General features: G+C 38.8%; 1 protein-coding gene across 1 annotated transcript in view; it reads right to left on the reverse strand.

The window, feature by feature from the left end:
* The window catches only part of thoc2.L (THO complex 2 L homeolog), a 78,090-nt gene that overhangs the window by 41,800 nt on the left and 17,574 nt on the right, over nucleotides 1-18,716 (reverse strand). The window contains exons 5-16 of the mRNA XM_018229819.1: nucleotides 17,781-17,851; nucleotides 15,716-15,837; nucleotides 13,698-13,831; nucleotides 12,824-12,990; nucleotides 12,638-12,730; nucleotides 11,824-11,973; nucleotides 11,214-11,386; nucleotides 8,916-9,111; nucleotides 7,581-7,619; nucleotides 6,543-6,673; nucleotides 5,612-5,713; nucleotides 843-927 (exon numbers count right to left, since the gene is read on the reverse strand). Of these exons, the coding sequence (XP_018085308.1) occupies nucleotides 843-927; nucleotides 5,612-5,713; nucleotides 6,543-6,673; nucleotides 7,581-7,619; nucleotides 8,916-9,111; nucleotides 11,214-11,386; nucleotides 11,824-11,973; nucleotides 12,638-12,730; nucleotides 12,824-12,990; nucleotides 13,698-13,831; nucleotides 15,716-15,837; nucleotides 17,781-17,851 (1,463 nt within the window). The remainder of the gene's footprint in view (nucleotides 1-842; nucleotides 928-5,611; nucleotides 5,714-6,542; nucleotides 6,674-7,580; nucleotides 7,620-8,915; nucleotides 9,112-11,213; nucleotides 11,387-11,823; nucleotides 11,974-12,637; nucleotides 12,731-12,823; nucleotides 12,991-13,697; nucleotides 13,832-15,715; nucleotides 15,838-17,780; nucleotides 17,852-18,716) is intronic.

Raw genomic sequence — 18,716 nt, forward strand, 5'->3', positions numbered from 1 at the left:
GCTGAGCTCTGATCTAACAATTTGGTAAATCTGCCCAATAATGAACACAATAAAAGCTGACAAAGACCTTATTGTCACATAAAGAACTGAAACATCGCCAAAAAACAATATTATTTTTGCCTGACAGTATGATCTACCACCAGCCAACAGCGGTGGGGGTGCCATTAAAGGGGTGGTTTACCTTTAAGTTAACTTTTAGTATGTTATAGAATTCTAAGCAAATTATAAATTGGCCTTCATTGTTTATTTTCTTTAGTTTTTTTTAATTATTTGCCATTTTCTTCTGACTCTTTCCGGGTTTCAAATGGGGGTCACTGGCCCGATCTAAAAAACAATGCTCTCTATGGCTACAAATCTATTGTTATCACTACTTTGTATTCATCTTTCTATTCAGGCCTCTCCTATTCAAAGCAGTGCATGGTTGCTAGGGTGATTTGGACCTCAGCAACCAGACTGCTGAAATGGCAAACTGGAGAGCTGCTGGGTAGCGATTTGCAAATTTATTCACCAGGTGCGAATTTCCGCGTTTCCCTGCCGCCAAATAAGTATAAAGTATGGGGCATTTCCCCGGGGGGCATTTAGCCTGGGGGGGGAGGGTCTACGTAGGGTGGGGGTACGGGGTTTTTTGCAAATGGGTTTCCTTCTCCTTTAAGGTAATGCAATGGGTGCCAAGGGTCTAATGCTGGGTTCTAGGTTCGAGGACTCATTACTCTGAATATGAAACAAAAACAAGAAAAAACGGAGTACTTTAAATAAGCAAGCATTCTTTAAACACGGAGAGGCGGCAAAGAATGTTATTTGTGTAACGTTTTGTTTACACAGAATACTCAGAGACAACGTACATAATCAAACAGAATGGTTGGATTGCTATGGCTTAGTTTTCCTATTTGTCTTCCTGATGGCTTGACGTTTTCTTTTGTCAGACGTCTGAAATGGAAGAGGGAAAAAAACAAATTAATGAAGAGTCCTACCAGTAAGAAGGGCTGTTAAAAGTTTTAATTGGCTATAAATAAGGAGAATTCCCTATGCAACACAAAATGACGCGACTACCACCCAAATGCTAGCGCTCAATAAAAGCCAAGTGCTTATCTGTAGTAAGAGAAATATCCAAATGAATCTTAAGGGGAACAGAAAATGCTGCAAAATATATCACAAACGCAATATTAAATGCATACATCATAGCTAAGAGACTTCAACGGTATTAAAAAAAAAAAAAAAAAAAAAATGATGTTACCATCATCACAAAGCTGTCACTTAACATCTTCAGGTAATTAAGTGATTTCTGCTATTGTTCGTAAAATGTAGAAAAGCTGCAAAACGAGCGCTCTTCTGGAACTACCAACGCTTGTTCCTAATGAGACTGCAGCTTAATGATGGAACTAAAGATCTCATGAATACAGAAAATAATTGCTATACACCAGTCTGAGGGAGAAGCCATTAAATTTTTTTAGTGCAGCCCTTTAAAGGCTTAAGCTTGCGCAGCCTGAAGTCTATAACTCTAATATAAGGGGATCATCCCTGCCTCAGTGATCATAACAGCACTGCAGCACTGCGGCGTTCACTCATATATCAGCAACAGCAATGTCTAACACAGGCACATTTAAAACAATACTCACAAATGGAAAGAGCTACTCACCCTGCAGCAGTTCTTTTTTTTTTTTTAACCAAACCTACGATAAATTATTCCCCAGATCCTTTTTTTATTCCAGGCCCAGCAATTATGTTATATAAAGTCTGGGTGCTTTTGGCTAGGATTTTACAATCACATGGTCCTTGTGACTTCCATTGGTGCAAGATAAGAATGCATCCCCGTACAGGTATGGGACCTGTTATCCAAAATGCTCGGTACTTGGGGTATTCCGGATAACGGATCTTTCTGTAATTTGGATCTTCATACCTTAAATCTACTAGAAAATCATGTAGACATTAAATAAACCCAATAGGCTGGTTTTGCTTCCAATAAGGATTAATTATATCTTAGTTTGGATCAAGTACAAGGTTCTGTTTTATTATTACAGAGAAAAAGGAAATCATTTTTAAAAATGTGGATTATTTTTATAAAATGGAGTCTATGGGAGACGGCCTTTCCGTAATTAGGAGCTGGATAACGGGTTTCCAGATAACAGATCCCATACCTGTATTATTATGTATATAAGTATGGGACTAGTCATCCAGAAAGAACTGGGGTTTTCCGGATGAGGGTCGGAACTGGGCCCCGGAAAAAATCCTGTGGGCCCCAGCCGAGAGCAATTCCCCCTGGCTTCCATTTGCGCTCCTTGACCGGTAGAGTTTTGCTGGTATTTGCTTGGGAAGGGGGTACCATAGACTCCATTTTATTCAAATAATCCAAATTTTTTAAAATGATTTCGTTTTTCTCTGTAATAATAAAACAGAACCTTGTACTTGATCTCAACTAAGATATAATTAATCCTTATTGGAAGCAAAATCAGCCCATTTTATTTAATGTTTAGATAATTTTCTAGTAGACTTAAGGCATGAAGACCCAAATTACAGAGAGTTATGCAGAATACCCCAGGTCCCGAGCACTCTGTATAACAGGTCCCATACCTGTACTACTTTTGTTCAGAATCTTATAAATACATGTAGCAATATCATACAAAAGCATGTTAAAAACCGACTAAAAAACTGTATTATTATTTTGCATTCATACTACCATCACAATCATCACCTGGGTCTAAATTTACCCAGTCAAAGTAAAACAGGGTAAAGCTGACATTGTAGTACAGGTATAGGATCCGTTATCTGGTAATCCATTATGCAAAAGGCTCCGAATTACAGAGAGGCCATCTCACATAGTCTCCACTATAATGAAATAATCAGATTTTTAAAAATGATTTCCTTTATCTCTGTAATAATAAAACTGTACCTTGTACTTTATCGTAAGTAAGAATAGAAGTAATCCTTATCGGATGCAATATAATCCTTCTGGGTTTATTTTATGTTTAAATGATTATTAAGCAGACTCAAGTAGAGATTAAGCAGAGATCCAAATTGTGGAAAGACCTCTTATCCAGAAGACCTCAGGTCCCAAGCATTCTGGATAACAGGTCCCATACCTGTATTTATTTTCAACCAAACTCCATTCACTACAAGCTGCATCTAATACATAAGACCAGAACTCCAAAGGAGCTAATGCCTTAGAGCTTTGCCCTTGACTTTACTATAAAGGAGAAAAATAAAGCAGACTGTTTAAAGGATCTGGAATTTGGATTCATAGGATTTGGAATTATTTCTTAAGGTGATAGGTCCCCTTTAAAACTTTTCTTGCCACTTGCCAGTTAATAGGTGGTTCGCTTTTAAGTTCAATTTTATTCTTTTATAGAATGACCAGTTCTAAGCAACTTTTCAATTGGTCTTAATTTTTTTTTTATAGTTAATTTTGCTGTCTTTTTCTGACTCTTTCCAGCTTTTAAATGGGGGTCATTGACCCATCTAAAAACAAATGGTCTGCAAGACTACACATTTATTGTTATTGGTAATTTTTATTATTCATCTTTCTATTCAGGACCTCTCCTATTCAAATTCCAGACCCTTATTCAAGAGTAATTTGGACCCTAGCAACCAGATTTTTGAAATTGCAAACTGAAGAGCTGCCGAATAAAATGCACCCCCAGCACATACCCTTAAATCCATATGCACCCCCAGCACATGATTAAACACCTTAGGGGCCCCAAACAATTTTGAAATGCTAACAAATATCCCAGAACAAATACCAGGCCAGGCCACAGACAGAGTAGGGCACACAAAGGGAGCATAGGGAAGGAAGAGTATGGCACACACACGGACAGAGTATGGCACACCCAGGGAGCATGGGGCAGGCAGAGCATGGCAAACCCAGGGAGCATAGGGCAGGCAGAGTATGGCACACAAAGGGAGCATAGGGCAGGCAGAGTATGGCACACAAAGGGAGCATAGGACAGGCGGAATATGGCACACCCAGGGAGCATAGGACAGGCAGAGCATGACACACTCAGGGAGCATAGGGCAGGCAGAGTATGGCACACACAGGGAGCATGGGGCAGACAGATTATGGCATACACAGGGAGCATAAGGCAGACAGAGTATGGCACACACAGGGAGCATAGGGCAGGCAGAGAATGGCACACACAGGGAGCATAGGGCAGACAGATTATGGCACACACAGGGAGCATAGGGCAGGCAGAGTATGGCACACACATACTCTAATATGTACTACATACAGTGACAGTGCTGGTGCCCCATTAGCATTTTTAATAAGGTGTGAACAGGTGAACAATACAGGGTTTTAGGATGTGAACAAAAGAGGTGTCACAGGTGTGAATAACGCAGGGGGATTACAAGTGTGAACAATACAGGGGATTACAGTCTGAATTTGAGGTTTAAACAATGCAGGGGCCAGTTAATCTCTCTAGTGATACCTATTAAATTTTACACATGGTAAGTAGACACAGTAGGCAGACATTCATGTGGAGGGCCACACAATGGGGGGGTGCAGATACCCTTCATTTCGTTTGTCACCAAGTACATAGTATTGGTTAATTATTAGACAGAAAAACAATCATTTATTTGGTTAAAATTGAGTCTATAGGAGATGGCCTTCACGTAATTCGGAGCTTTCAGGATAATGGATGATATACTTGTACCGAACTTTCACCTAGGTGGCTTTAAGCACAAACATCCATGTTTTGAATCGAGGGGATGCCATAATGTCAGATATAATCAGAATAAAATAAGCACACAGGGCAAGGCTACCCTGTGTACTTTATGGCCGCTGTTTAAATTAAGAATGAAAACGTGGGCCGTATGGGTATTGGCACAAAAGGCAATTCCACGCATCACTTTCATTAATTTTGACATAAGGCCATTAGTTAATTTTCCAGCAATTTAAACCAACTTAAAATCAGGATCACAAGCTCAACATTAATAGATTTTGTCCTCAAAAGTCGAGAAGGGCTTCAGAACTGTTAAAGGGATTCTGCCATGATTTCTATGATGTATTTTTTATTTATAAATTACACTTTTTACATTACAAATAATTCATTCTACAATATAAAAATGTAATTCCTGAACCAGCAAGTTTTTAGTTGTAATATTGGTGTGCCATCTCAGGTCATTTTGCCTGGTCATGTGCCTTTAAAAAGTGCCAGTACTTTAGGATGGACCTGCTTTCTGACAGGCTGTTGTTTTTTCTACTCAATGTAACTGAATGTGTCTTTGGATTTTACTATTGAGTGCTGTTCTTATATCTACCAGGCAGCTGTTATCGTGTGTTAGGGAGCTGCTATCTGGTTACCTTCCTATTGTTCTTTTGTTTGGCTGCTGGGGGGGAAAGGGAGGGGGGTAATATCACTCCAACTTGCAGTACAGCAGAAAAGAGCTCAAGTCACATGACTGGGGGCAGCTGGGAAACTGACAATATGTCTAGCTCCATGACAGTTTTCAAAATTAAATATAAAAAAAAAAATCTGTTTGCTCTTTTGAAAAACAGCTGTTAACTGATGCGTTTTGAAAAAATAATTTTTTCCCATGACAATATCCCTTTAAGTTAAAATTCATCAACTACGTTCAAAACATTAAAATGCAAAGGAAGAACACAACGGTTTTTACTCACTTCATGATGTACTTGGCTCTGTCAATTGTTTGTGCCTTAACTTTGACCAGCAACGGGTGGCTGTTGTATGTTTCATTCTTCCACTGACCATACAGACGATATCTTTAAGTAAACAGGAGCATAACAGATTACAAAAATTGCAGAAAGCTCATTTTAAATTGTTAGTAGCCAAAGCGTTATTTGTAAATGTAATGGCTATCGAAAGTGGTTTCACTGTTTAAATTCTCGGCTCTGTTGGTCATCACTCCTAAAACAAAGTACCAGAATGAATCAGTTCATTAACAGGCATGGGGGGGGGTACAGCTTTCTGCTGCATTGATTTGTTACTGCTGAATAAACACGCTTCCTCCTTTCTTCTAGCCACCTTCTGTTCCAGGCTTTCCAATAAGTAGCAGATCATTATCCAGAGAGCTTATCTTTGAACTGGTAATTTGATTAACTACCCATCCCCACTTTCCACAATTGCTCTTGCTCTTAGTTCTCAGATTAAAGGGGTGGTTCACCTTTACGTTAACTTTTAGTATGTTATAGCATGGCTAATTCTAAAAGACTAACTTTTTCTACAGTGGTTTAATGATTTGCCCTCTTCTTCTGACTCTTTCCAGCCTTTTAAATGGGGGTCACTGACCCTATCTAAAAACAAATGCTCTGCAAGTCTACAAATGTATTGTTATTGCTACTTTTGATTTCTAGTCTTTCTATTCAGGCCTCTCCTATTCATATTCCAGTCTCTTCTTCAAATCAGTGCATGGTTGCTAGGGTAATTTGTAACACCCACCATTTAGATTGGAAACTACGAATATTAAGGAACCATAAAACAAACAAAAAAACACTGGATCTGACCATAGTATGTTGCTGAAGTTGTGCAAAGCTGCATGCCTGTTTAGTCCTGCAAGCAGAACCATTTAAGCATGCATTATCAGATTCATACCTGTATTGGTAAGGAAAGCATTTGAACATTCCCCAAAGTTCTTCCGACATACAGGCGTTGCCATCCAATAAAGTAATAGCAGGTAGTAACACTTGGTCTGTAACGCTGAGCAAGCAACTGAATAAAACCTCCTACAAAAATCAAGAAGAATCCCAGGTTAAAAGACCAAATAATTCAACCACATTGCAGTAAATACATGACTGAAAATTAAACAGCAGCTTCAACTGTAACACTGGCAGCAAACCTGATAGGGAAACACTAAATCCACTATTTTGGATTCGGCTGAATCCTTCGGGAAAGATGCAGCCGAATACCGAACTGAAATCTCGAATGGAAGCAGGCACTCAAGGGCAAAAACTTCCACCAGGCAGATGTTCAAGAAGTGAAAAAGTTTGTGTCAAAACAGCCTGACGCGTTTCGTGTCCCAAACACTTGTGTTTGGAACACGAAACGCGTCAGGCTGTTTTGACACAATAAACTTTTTCACTATTTGAACATCCGCCTGGTGGAAGTGCACCTGGGCCACTTCTTTGATGTGGTGAGTAACCATTGTACTACTAAGAGACCCTACAATATAGAAGATTTTGGAATGCCGAACTGAATCTAAATTTGCATATGCAAATTAAGGGTGAGAAGGGGAAACATTTTTTACTTCCTTGTTTTGTGACAAAAAGTCATGCCATTTCCCTCCCTGCCCCTAATTTGCATATGCAAATTATGATTCAGATTTGGTTCGGCCTGGCAGAAGGATTTGGCCGAATCCTGCTGAAAAAGGCCGAATCCCGAACCGAATCCTGGATTCGGTGCATCCCTAAAACCTAATATTTGTTACTTTTCAATGTACACAGACGTGGCATATAATATACAGCCAGGACTTTTTTTTAAACCAACTAATGGAGTAGAAATTGTAAGCCCCATCTGTATATATCATATGGGAGTGCTGACTAACAAACAACAACTTTGATGCTGCACTAAATATTCCTAAATGTCCCTTCATAGAGGCTTTATTGTTCTTTTGCTTAAATATAAACTACTCACCATCCTTTCTTTTTCTTCTGCGTTCGTCTCAGACTGTGACTAAAACAAACAGATAAAAACAATAGAAAGACGTTACACAAGCAGTCTGTGATTTTCTGTAAAATACAGTGGGAAGTCAATAAGGTAATACATAGCAATTAATAAAACTGACAATACCGTGTGTGTTGGGGAGCACGCTCATCATGCTGATCTCTAGGTCAACAGCAGTTTTTGGAGTTAAGGGTTATGCCAAGTACCATCAGGTACACTTTTAAGGGACGATAAACATGGAAGCATTTCATGACTTTCTATCACAGCACTGCTAATAAGTTTCATTGCAGCCAAAGACACTGCAATTGGTGTTTTTTGCATTTGGGATTGTGTGTTAAGGAATCAAAATAGTATGAAATATGCTAAAAATGTCAGTTTCCATGCAAGCTCAATGTAAAAAGAAAAGTCAAGTTTTATGTATTTTTTTATTTTTAAGGAACTACAACCTGTTGGAAATCTTTAATTAAAAATGGGTTTCCCCTGCCTGCAAGTGTTCTGAAACACATATTAAAATGAACAAAAAAATGTCTACATATACTCCTAAGCAGAAAAATAGCTTATAAATAAGTCAGGGTTTTAATGGCAAAGCTATCAAAATTCCCCCCAAAAAGCCTACACTCCACTAATAAAGTGTTTAAATAAGCAGTTGAGTGGTGTTTTGTTTATACAGGGGTTAAATGGGCATAGCTATTCCTACTGTTTTCATGAAAATTCTATATTTTTATTGTTTCAGCTAACAAAAATTAAAGTAAGGTAGATTGTTAGATTAGCAGTACACAACCCCCTCCCTTCCCAATTTGTTGCAACTGTTATTTTGTTAATCACAGAATACATATTGAACAAGGGTGCCCCTTTAAGTAATGAACTATTGCAACCGGTTGGTTAATCTTATTCTAAGTTGGGAACCTTAGCAGAGGTAGGAGCACTTCCAGTGAGATCTCTCCAACCACAAATAACAATTTTCCACTTCTGTTACCAGAAGTGATGAGAATTGAAGCTTCTTAAATGTAAACTAAATAATATAAAGTGATGACTTGATTATGCACCTGTTCTCAGTGAAGACAAACTCAATTGAGGGTCATTTATCAACACTGGGCAAATTTGTCCATGGGCAGTAACCAATGGCAATCAATCAAATCGCTGCATTCATTGTTCTTCTTACAGCTGGCTTTAAAAAGCTAATCACTGATTGGTTGATATAGGAAACTGCCCATCGGCAAATTTGCCCAGTGTTGATAAATGAGCCCCGGTCCGTGTTTAGAACGAGGACAGTTTTTCACATTCAGATAAAGGCATAACGCATACCTCTTTCATTAATGCTTTTCCAAGCCTAACTACTTTCGCAAGCAATATAGGGTCATGAGAAAGATGTGGGCCCAGGTAGCAAAGCATAGTGAAGGCATCTCTCCGTAAGTCTTCAAATGATTCTGCTTGCTTTGGGGCTCTCTTGCTTTGTAAGGGAACAATACGAGATCCTTTGGCACCTTTGGGTACCCCCATTCTATGAAGCCAAATAAAATAAAAAAGGTTAGAGACATTTTTAGAGACATGAAAAATGTCTACCAGAAATCAACAGAAGTTAAACGCTAAGGGAGAAATTGAATAAAAGTTGTAAGATTTTTGTTTTTGAAATGAACATAAATAGGAATAAAAATTAGCATTTCACAATGTAAAACAGATAGTTATTGCATTGTGCGTTGAACACTTTTAAATTTACAAAGACTGGAGTTATCGGATGTCTAACATTAAAGCCAGAACATAACTTCCTCCTTTGCACCAACTAAAGCTTAACTAAAGAAGACATAGGCTAGAAGATTTGTACACTACATTTTGGGCTTCTGTACCAGCCCAAAGCAACCACAGCCCTTTAGCAGAGAAGATCTGTGTCTCCAAAGATGCCCCAGTAGCTCCCCATCTTCTTTTCTGCCGATTCACTGCACATGCTCTGTGCTGCTGTCACTTACTGAGCTTAGGGACCCCCTCACAATATACAGTACATAAAATATAAATGTCACAATATAAGGTTGATTAGTAATTAATAAAGATAATTACTACATGGCCACTCAGAAACCAGTGCAACAAGAACCAGAATTTAATAATCAGCTTATATTATAGGCCAACCTCATTTTCTGCTTGATAATTTGTGACGACCCCTAAGCTTAGCTTCTCAAAGGCAGCTCAGAGCCCACTGAGCAGCTGTGTCACAGACACTTTCCAAGATGGTGACCCCATGTGACAAGTTTGAAATCCTGGATCATTGCTGCTGCTGAGAAGCTGAAACTTTAGGCTGGTGCAATAAATCCAGTATATAAATGACATTTTAAGCCACATTCATTTTTAGGGTTTAGTTCTCCTTTAACCCCAACACTTCAGGTATGGTGGAAAGCCACGGACAACATGGCAGCACTGGAATGAACTAGATTGACAAAAAGGACAGAATATGCAAATCTGGCATCACTGGACTGACAGTCTCAATATTGCTAATACTCGATATTCCTCCACGGGTGGCTCAGAAAATGAAAAAGGGAAGGGGGAATATATATTAAAAAAAATTAAGTTAAAAAAAAAGTGTCTGTTAAAAAAAACCTGTCCAGTAATTGTTGTGGCCCTGTGAATAAGTGACCTGCATTGCAGGGGTTATTTCATATTGTGCATTTTTTCAGAATGCTATTGAATGATATGTCTGTAGATTTTGTCAGAAGCTAACCTTTGCCAGTCAATTTTTTCTGTGTACAGTTTGTGTAACCTACCAATAAAAGCTTTTCATTGAGTAGAAATTTTTTTTAATAAATTGCTTTTTCGTAGTTAATTTTTTTAAAAATATTCTACCCCCTCACACGCACACAAAATCAAAACGAATCAACACTGAATATAACACCCTTGCAGGTTGCAGGAAAACAAAGTCAATTGAAAATCATTCAACTACCATACATTACAATGGAATTTGTCAAGGATTTTTCTATTGTATTCTCCAGTGTGCTAAATCCTTGAACTATGCAATTCTTTGTGCACCCTGCAGTCTCCTTATCATGATGGCTCAGCACCACCACCACCCAATTCCCTCAGCTATTTAGATTGTCTCACCTACCTGTGCCTCCATGAGGATAAAATAAATCAGAAGTCATATATTAAAACACGATAGTATGCTTATCACTCCTGTTTACCCCTTAATTCTTTCAAAGAGCCATTACACACTTATTTTATATTTCCCTTATGGATTTTCCTATTGGATATATTAAGTATTTCACATTTACCATTACTCAGCTTCTCGGGGGTTGTATACTTGTAAAAACCAATGGCTCATTCATAGTCTGGCCTCAAACTCCATATGACTTGCTTACTGTATTTATAATCTCAAAAGGACATGATCTTCACCCCAGGGGACAAATATTACTATCACAGGTTTGGTCTGGCATGCAGAGCCATGAAAAAAACATTTCATAGAAGGCACAACGCCCTAGGCTTTCTCTGATGAGCGGTACCATAAATCTAGGTCAGTATAAGTATTCCCTAAGCACAATTCAGCATGTACATTAAGCCCTCTAAATAAGATTAAATAAATTGTAAGACTGCTAATCTACCATAAGAGCAATATTGACTTACCTTCGATAAAGCGGTTCAATAGTTTTATGAATTAGATCACACAGAGCCACGGCAATTGGTTTGTGTGAAGCAGCATAATATGGAGGCATCTGATCCATAATACTTTGCGCATGTTGCCAGTCGCCAATCCTCAGTAGGGATTCCAACAAGCCTAGCTTTTGGTTGTCAGGAGGCTGAGAACAAAGAAGCTTCAGTAACCACAATGCATCTTGCCAAAATTTCTTCAAAAACACAAAGGACTACCACCATCTAACACAAACCTTTTTATTGGATTACATTTAGCTGGGCACATAGATATGTTTTGGGTTCAACTGAGGGTGTCTTTAAAATACAGGAAATATATCATCTTTTTAAAGAAATAGGTGTGCTAAAATGCTAGATGCCCTAAGAACATAGTGGTTTCCAGCGGCCGAACTTTCAAAAGAATAAGTTTAAAAGAGTGTCTCATATTACTGACAAAAGTAATGGCTGCTTACTTTTTCAGGAAGAAAACCAATAAGGCTATATAAAGTCACTGTGGTTTTATTATTCTATTTGCAGCAGTCACAGCAGGCCAAAGAAACCATTTTAACTTTTGCAATTAGTCAGTTTTAACGGTTAAAGAAAATACCTTTTCTGTCTTCTCTTCATCCTTTTCTTTTTCCTTTTCTTCGCCTTTATCAGAGGACAAGACCACCATGGTAAGTTTTCTGACAATCTGCTTGGCCTCTATCACTTCCTTCTTGTACTCCTCAATAATGCTACTCTCTGCTGGAAGAAGCTGGAATAGCACAGTGCAATTATTTTACAAATTACAGTGGAAACTCAATTTTACATCCCCTGATTTTAAGTTTTCCCTCATTTTACATTGCTGTTTTTTGGTCCCACCTATATATTATGTAGAATACAATTCCCTGATTTTACATTTTCCTGGATTAAACACTGTTTTTTTCTGGTCCCGTGAAAAACACCAATGTCTAATACATAACAGGTCAGTCCACCTGTAGACTTATTCCATTATAGTCTCCTATAAAATAGGCATTACTCTATTTTTCTTGCTATACTTGTACTAAATGAAAGGTATAGTAACCTGTTCCAAGTTTTAGCAGGAACGTGTCACTATACCTATATAAACCCTATACTGAAAATACTAATAATGTCCCCCCAATGCCTCCTCCAGCTCACTGGTTACAAACATAACTGACCTTGACTGTGTCACTATCACTTTAAAAGAGCAAGGAGGCTTGAAAATGCAAGGGACACCTTGGTTCTCTAGAAAACTAACATGCATGACTTCTGCACTGTTTTTTATTGTAATATATATACCAGTAAACAGTGATGCAATGGTTTTGAGATAAATTAACCTTATTTTAAAAACTAATATGTCCTATTACACAAGGTGTAGGGATACAAGTTTTCAAAAAAAGGCATCACATTACACTTACATGCACATAAAGATCCTCTAGTTCAATGAGATTGTTTTGCAAAAGCACAGCCGCTACTCTGTACAAAGAAGAAGGGGTTTCTCCACTGGGCTCCTGCAATAAACAAATATAGAGTAGTCAGTGCTACATAGGTGGGGATGCACGGAATTTAATTTTTAAAAACAGGAAACAAATTCTGTTTTATACCTGATAAAACTTGAATTTAAACCCAAGGATATGACACAGTGTTTGAGGTTCACACATGCACATGTATGATTCAATCAATGGCGCAAAAAAATCATCATGGTCTGGTCGACATTCGTACACTTCTAAAATGATATCCAGCACTCTGTTGGGGTCCAGGTTAAAGCAACCTAAAGAAAAGCACACCAGTTTGGGTAAGTGGGAAAAAAAATCTGCAACGTTACACAAAAACTCAACCTAAGTCTCGTCATCCTAGAAAACAAGATGCACATGCAACTCGTGACAATATATGTTGGTAAGAAAATATTAAGGAAAATAAACTACAAGAGGCTTCACTTTAATAGGCATGAGCAACCAAAATTGAAGGATACTTCAAGTATAGTGCAAGTAAGAAAAGCCACAATACCTGGCCAGTACTAACAGCAACTGCCAATTATATTTTTCATGGAAGAGCATATTACCATAAGGGTCTGGCCACACGGGCAGATCAGGGAGATTAGTCACCAGGCGACAAATCTCCTCTTCTTCACGGCGACAAATCTCCCCGATCTGCCTTCCGCCGGCTAAAATGTAAATTGCCTGGGGGCAGGCACATGGAGCGATTCATTTCCCAAGATGCCCGATGTTTCCTTGTGGGGCAATAATGGGAGACTTCGAAGAACCGTTCCATGTGCCTGCCCCTAGGTGATTTACATTTGAGCTGGTGGAAGGCAGATCGGGGAGATTAGTCTGCCGCAAAGAAGAGAAGATTTGTCGCCTGGCGACAAATCTCCCCGAATCTGCCCGTGTGGCCAGACCCTAAGAAGATAAGAATGACATTCAGAAAAAATCTTCAACTAGTTAAATACAATACTCAGTGTCTTGTTCCATCCCTTACCGATTAAAGACTTAATATTTTCAAGAATTAAATCACTGGTTATGCTTCCCGAAAGATCTTGTCCAAGTTCTGTGATCAGCTTTGCATAGCCTTCATTTTCTTCACGTAATAAATTAAATTTCTGTTGCTTATAACTACAAACAAAGAAAAAAAAAAGGAATGAACAGTTAATGCTCAAGTTTAGCCTAACAGGCTGCAGCTGGGGGAAGGGAGGGTGCTGCTTTACACAGAAGGAATCTCAGCGATATTTTTTTTTTTTTTTGCCCTGTTTGTTGCAAAAATAAATAAATAAATACATAAATTATTATTATGGATTTCAGCAACTTTGAGCACCTAAATTATTCCATTGATAAAATACAAGTGTAAGGATGCAAGAAAAAAAAACTTGATATATGGGAGAAACATCAAACTATCTTTTTTTTGACCTTTACCAAGTCCTCCCTTAGGGGGAAATTTACTAACGTGAAAATTCGTCAACGACGGCTTCACACCCATCGCTACACTTTGCCAGGCAAAAATTTGCACAGACAATGCTAATTTACTAAAATGTGAAGTTGCGTCTAGGTGTGCCGAACGCTGGCGAATTTTCGCAATCAAAGCGAAGATGCGCTAGCGTTCAATTATGCCTAGCGAAACTTCGTTAAGAGGTCTTCGCTCAGGCTAATTTGCATATGGCTAGAAATTGTAAAGTTGAATGGACGTATATGTTGCTGCAAATATATTACATTACACAAGTCTAGGAAAAAAATAGAATTGTCATAATGCCCTACACATGAGCCCACTGTATAGTTTATGTTCCATATGTTAGGAAATGTATGGGGGAACCCAGTTACCTAAACAAAAAATTCTAAGGACTTTTGCAGGCTATCACTCTGAAAAACGTTTTTTGGGACTTAGAAAATCTTTCCCCTAAAAACTGAGGAAGATCTATGTATGTACTCCAATGCACTTCGTCTGGTCTGAGCTGGTGAAGGCAAGTCTGGCGAAAGAGGTAACGTTCAGTTAAATCAGCATGTTAGTGAATTTGTGGAGTAACGTCCATTCGCCAAAGCGAAAATTCACCTGGCGATAAGTGCGAATGATCGCTAGCGTCTGTCTCTTTCGCTAGCGAACTTACGCCTGCACCCGTTAGTAAATCAGCAAAGTGTCTTAAAACTGTAACGCTGGTGAATCACTTAGCCCTTTAGTAAATCTGCCCCTTCATTTTTCAGCAGAATAGTGTACCCAAGTACAGGAAGAGAGCATTGCTGTTAAAATACTGAATTTAATATGTAACTGTAAAAACGTTATATGGGCATTCCATATTTCACATATACTGTAAAACACCAATGCAGTGTTTGTAGCAACCTAAAAGATACAATGTCCTTGCAAAAAAGACAAGCCTAGCCAATTTAGAAATAAAAGAATGAAATGAATGCTATGATGGGTCCTAGCAAACAATGTGAAAAACAAGAGCTTTTGTAGCATGTAGGTTATTAAATTGCTTCTAAAGAAATGTTTAGACTTCCGAATCTGCCAGCACAGCTGTAAGAGGATCTGCTTACATCCCACATTTGCTGAATTGAGCTCTCGGGTCAGCTAAATCTTGGGAAGATTGCATGTAAAGTCATCTGCAGCAGAAATGCAGAAAGTAGTTACAATTGTTGCCCACATATCAGAACAGTTGGTGGGTAATTTTAGAATTTAAAACTGAAGACAAAGTGGCTGATTGACTAACACAGATGCTGAATTGTATCAGTGAATTTATCCATAGCAACCAAATCAGCAATACATTTTCCTTAGTCTAATAAAGTTCAAAACTAAAAGCAAAACTTTGGTCGATTCTCACTGCTAAATGCACTGGTGCAACTTATCATCCGTGTTAGTAATGCACCACAACAGACTTTTAATATAGAAATGATAAAAGAACGTGTAATGTAACATTGCTTGAACAGTAAACTAGGCCGGGGGTTTATTTTTTATGACTGCAGAGAGAAAAATAATTAGATTAGTTAAATTTGTTTCAAAAGGCTACTTACAAAAGTTTGGTCTTTATTTTCACAGATTTCTGGTTGAACTGTTGTGACTGTTTGATAAGCCCCAGGGATTCCAGCGTGTCTGGATCTAGGCGCTCTTTCAGAATCGTGTCTGAGACTAAATACTGCAAAACACAAATGTGAATGTTTGTCATGAAGGAAGATTTCCTCGGAAACAGATGTCAGCTGTCAATTTTTTTTTTTTAAGTTTGCCATAATTAAAGTACACTTTTTATACACACCCATCAATGTTCAAAATATACATATCCACATGTAGCAAAGAATAAACTCTGAATAGAGGGATTTTAGTCCGTTCCCTGATACTGTCAGCACCAGTTTTAAGGGGTGGTTCACCTTTAAGTTAACTTTTAATACTGCATATACTCGAATATAAGCCGAGTTTTTCAGCACCCAAAATGTGCTGAAAAAGTCTACCTTGGCTTATACTCGAGTCAGTACTGGGTGCTCCGGTGCTTGAGAGCTTGCTCGCGAGTGCACAGGGGTTTCGCGTCTAAGGGACCAGACGCTAGGACCATGCGGCAACAGGAGGGGGTGCGTGCAAAGCGATAGGTGAAAGACGGAGGATTTCCTATGGTGAGTGGCTTGCTTTTGAGGGCAGGGATTGCTGCGTGTGTGCGCTGTGGAGCTGGATGCTCTGGGCGGCTGCATGGCTGGCTCCTCCATAGTGCGGAAGAATGAGGGAGATTTAAAACGCGTGCTGCAGAGTTTTCCCTCTTCCTCCTCTGCACTAAATGTTGTAAGTGCATGGAACAGGCAGCCCTGGGGAGAGTGAACCCAGCCTGGGAAGCCAGCGCTTATCTGCTCTCACCTGCACAGGGACTAGGTTTGCCTGATGCTGCTTGCGCTTTAGTGCTAGGTGACATATTGTGATTTGGCGTCGCCAATAGTGAAACAGAGGCCCTAAAGCAAAACACTTGTCCAAAGCTCTCACCTAGGCTTATACTCGAGTCAATAAGTTTTCCCAGTTTTCGTGGGTAAAATTAGGTACCTCGGCTTATACTTGGGTATATATGGTATGTTATAGAATGGCTAATTCTAAGCAACTTTTCAATTGCCCATCATTTTTTATTTTGTAGCGTTTTCGAATTATTTGCCTTCTTCTTCGGACTCTATCAAGCTTTCAAATGGGAGTCACTGGCCCCATCTAAAAACAAATGCTTTGCAATGCTACACGTGTATTGTTATTGCTCATTTATATTACTCCTCTTTCTACTCAGGCCCTCACCTATTTATTTTCCAGTCTCTTATTCATATCAATGCATGCTTGCTTTGGTGCAAATGACCCTAGCAACCAGATTGCTGAAATTGCAAACTGGAGAATAAAAAGCTAAATAACTCAAAAACCACAAATAATAAAACATTAAAACCAATTACAAATTGTCTCAGAGTACCGCTCTCTACATCACACTACAAGTTAGTTTAAAGGTGAACAACCCCTTTAACTGGAAAGCCAAATAGGATTATCCCATGAGAATAAAGTCTTTGCTGCTTGGTTGCCTTCCCTTATGGACAATGCTAAAGGTTTCTAGGACTGGGCACAAACAATTCTGCTATATGTTTACATTTGCCTCCTGGCAAGAGGCGATTTAAAAAAAAAAAAAAAGGCATATTATCCTCTAAAGAATAACTGCTGCTATGCTTCATAGTGAAGCAGCGATTGGCACGGGGGATACAATTGCTAGCCCACTAGGTGCCCCAGGCAGCAGCTAATAGAGATCTAATGTTCCCCTTCCCTTGCAGCTGTCAGAAGGCCTGGCTGAGTGAATTTAATGTTTAAGAACAGTATGGTCTTGTGATTTTATCTTAAGCACCCTCCACCTCACCAATAAGAAACGGAGGCTTAGTGGAGGGATACAACTTGCTTCTACTCGCACAAAAACAGAGCAAGGTCTGGTGCTGACTGAACAAGACTGTAATATGAATATTTGGCAGACTCCCTCAGAAATAAAGCACTGTGCATATGGCAGACCTTACTTGGGTAGAAAGCAGCAATTTTCCTTTAGGTTACTAAAATATCCCTTTGTATTAAAATAAAATGCAAGCTTACCAAACAGGATGATACTAGTTGGGTAAAATGGTCTCTTCTCCATTTTTCTTCCAAACAGCTTGTTTCTACATCTGCATAAATACACAAAATAAACATTAATGAATATTCCTTCCTTTTTGCTCAACTGCTTGTCCATAATGCAGGGTGTTAAATCAAACAAGGAGACATCCACCATCAAGTGCACCCACTTAGGCATTTTTTCATATTAGGATGTTCAGCTCAAATAATGCACATGTAATTAACAATGGCAAATAGGGAGTTTGCAGTTTTGGCAATGCAGAGAAAATGCAGCGTTTCTGTAAACAGGGATAAATAGATCAGCTGCCATCTGCACTTTTGTTCCATCGTCAACAAAGAACAGGGAAAATTGTCATCAAAAGCAGAATCAACATTTTGCACAACCATCAATTCACATCATTCATTTTAAGCCGATACAAATGTCAAGAAAAACAAGATTTATTTGAGAAAAGGGAAAATATATTTAAACACAGCTACCAAGTGCTTAGGATTTCCTACCTCATGTTTTTTTGCTTTATGCAGCTTTCTTTAAATTGTTGACGTGGTAAGTAACAGAATGTGTCCAGAGATAAGACATTTGTTTAAAAGGGCAAGCCAGTACAGAAATAGACATGCAAAGAAAATGAAGTACCATGTATGTAAACCATTGAAAGCAATGGGGAAAGAGGAATCAGGAAAATTCAGAGTGCCAGTATAATTACAAGGAGAAGTAAACCCCCCTACAGCTAAAAGCCCCTATTTGCCACCCTCCACTGCCCCCCCCCTGCTTCCTCCCCACATAGTGTTCTACTAATTTAAATGTCCTGTGCAGCAACACTGACCTATAAATGCAGAGTAGCACAGCGGAGCCATGTTCCGTAGCTTTGGTATCTTCCTGAAGTGAGCAACGACACTTTAGCTTTTGGCGCATGCTCAGTT

This window comes from Xenopus laevis, chromosome 8L, assembly GCF_017654675.1.
Source record: "Xenopus laevis strain J_2021 chromosome 8L, Xenopus_laevis_v10.1, whole genome shotgun sequence".
Classification (NCBI taxonomy): Eukaryota; Metazoa; Chordata; class Amphibia; order Anura; family Pipidae; genus Xenopus; species Xenopus laevis.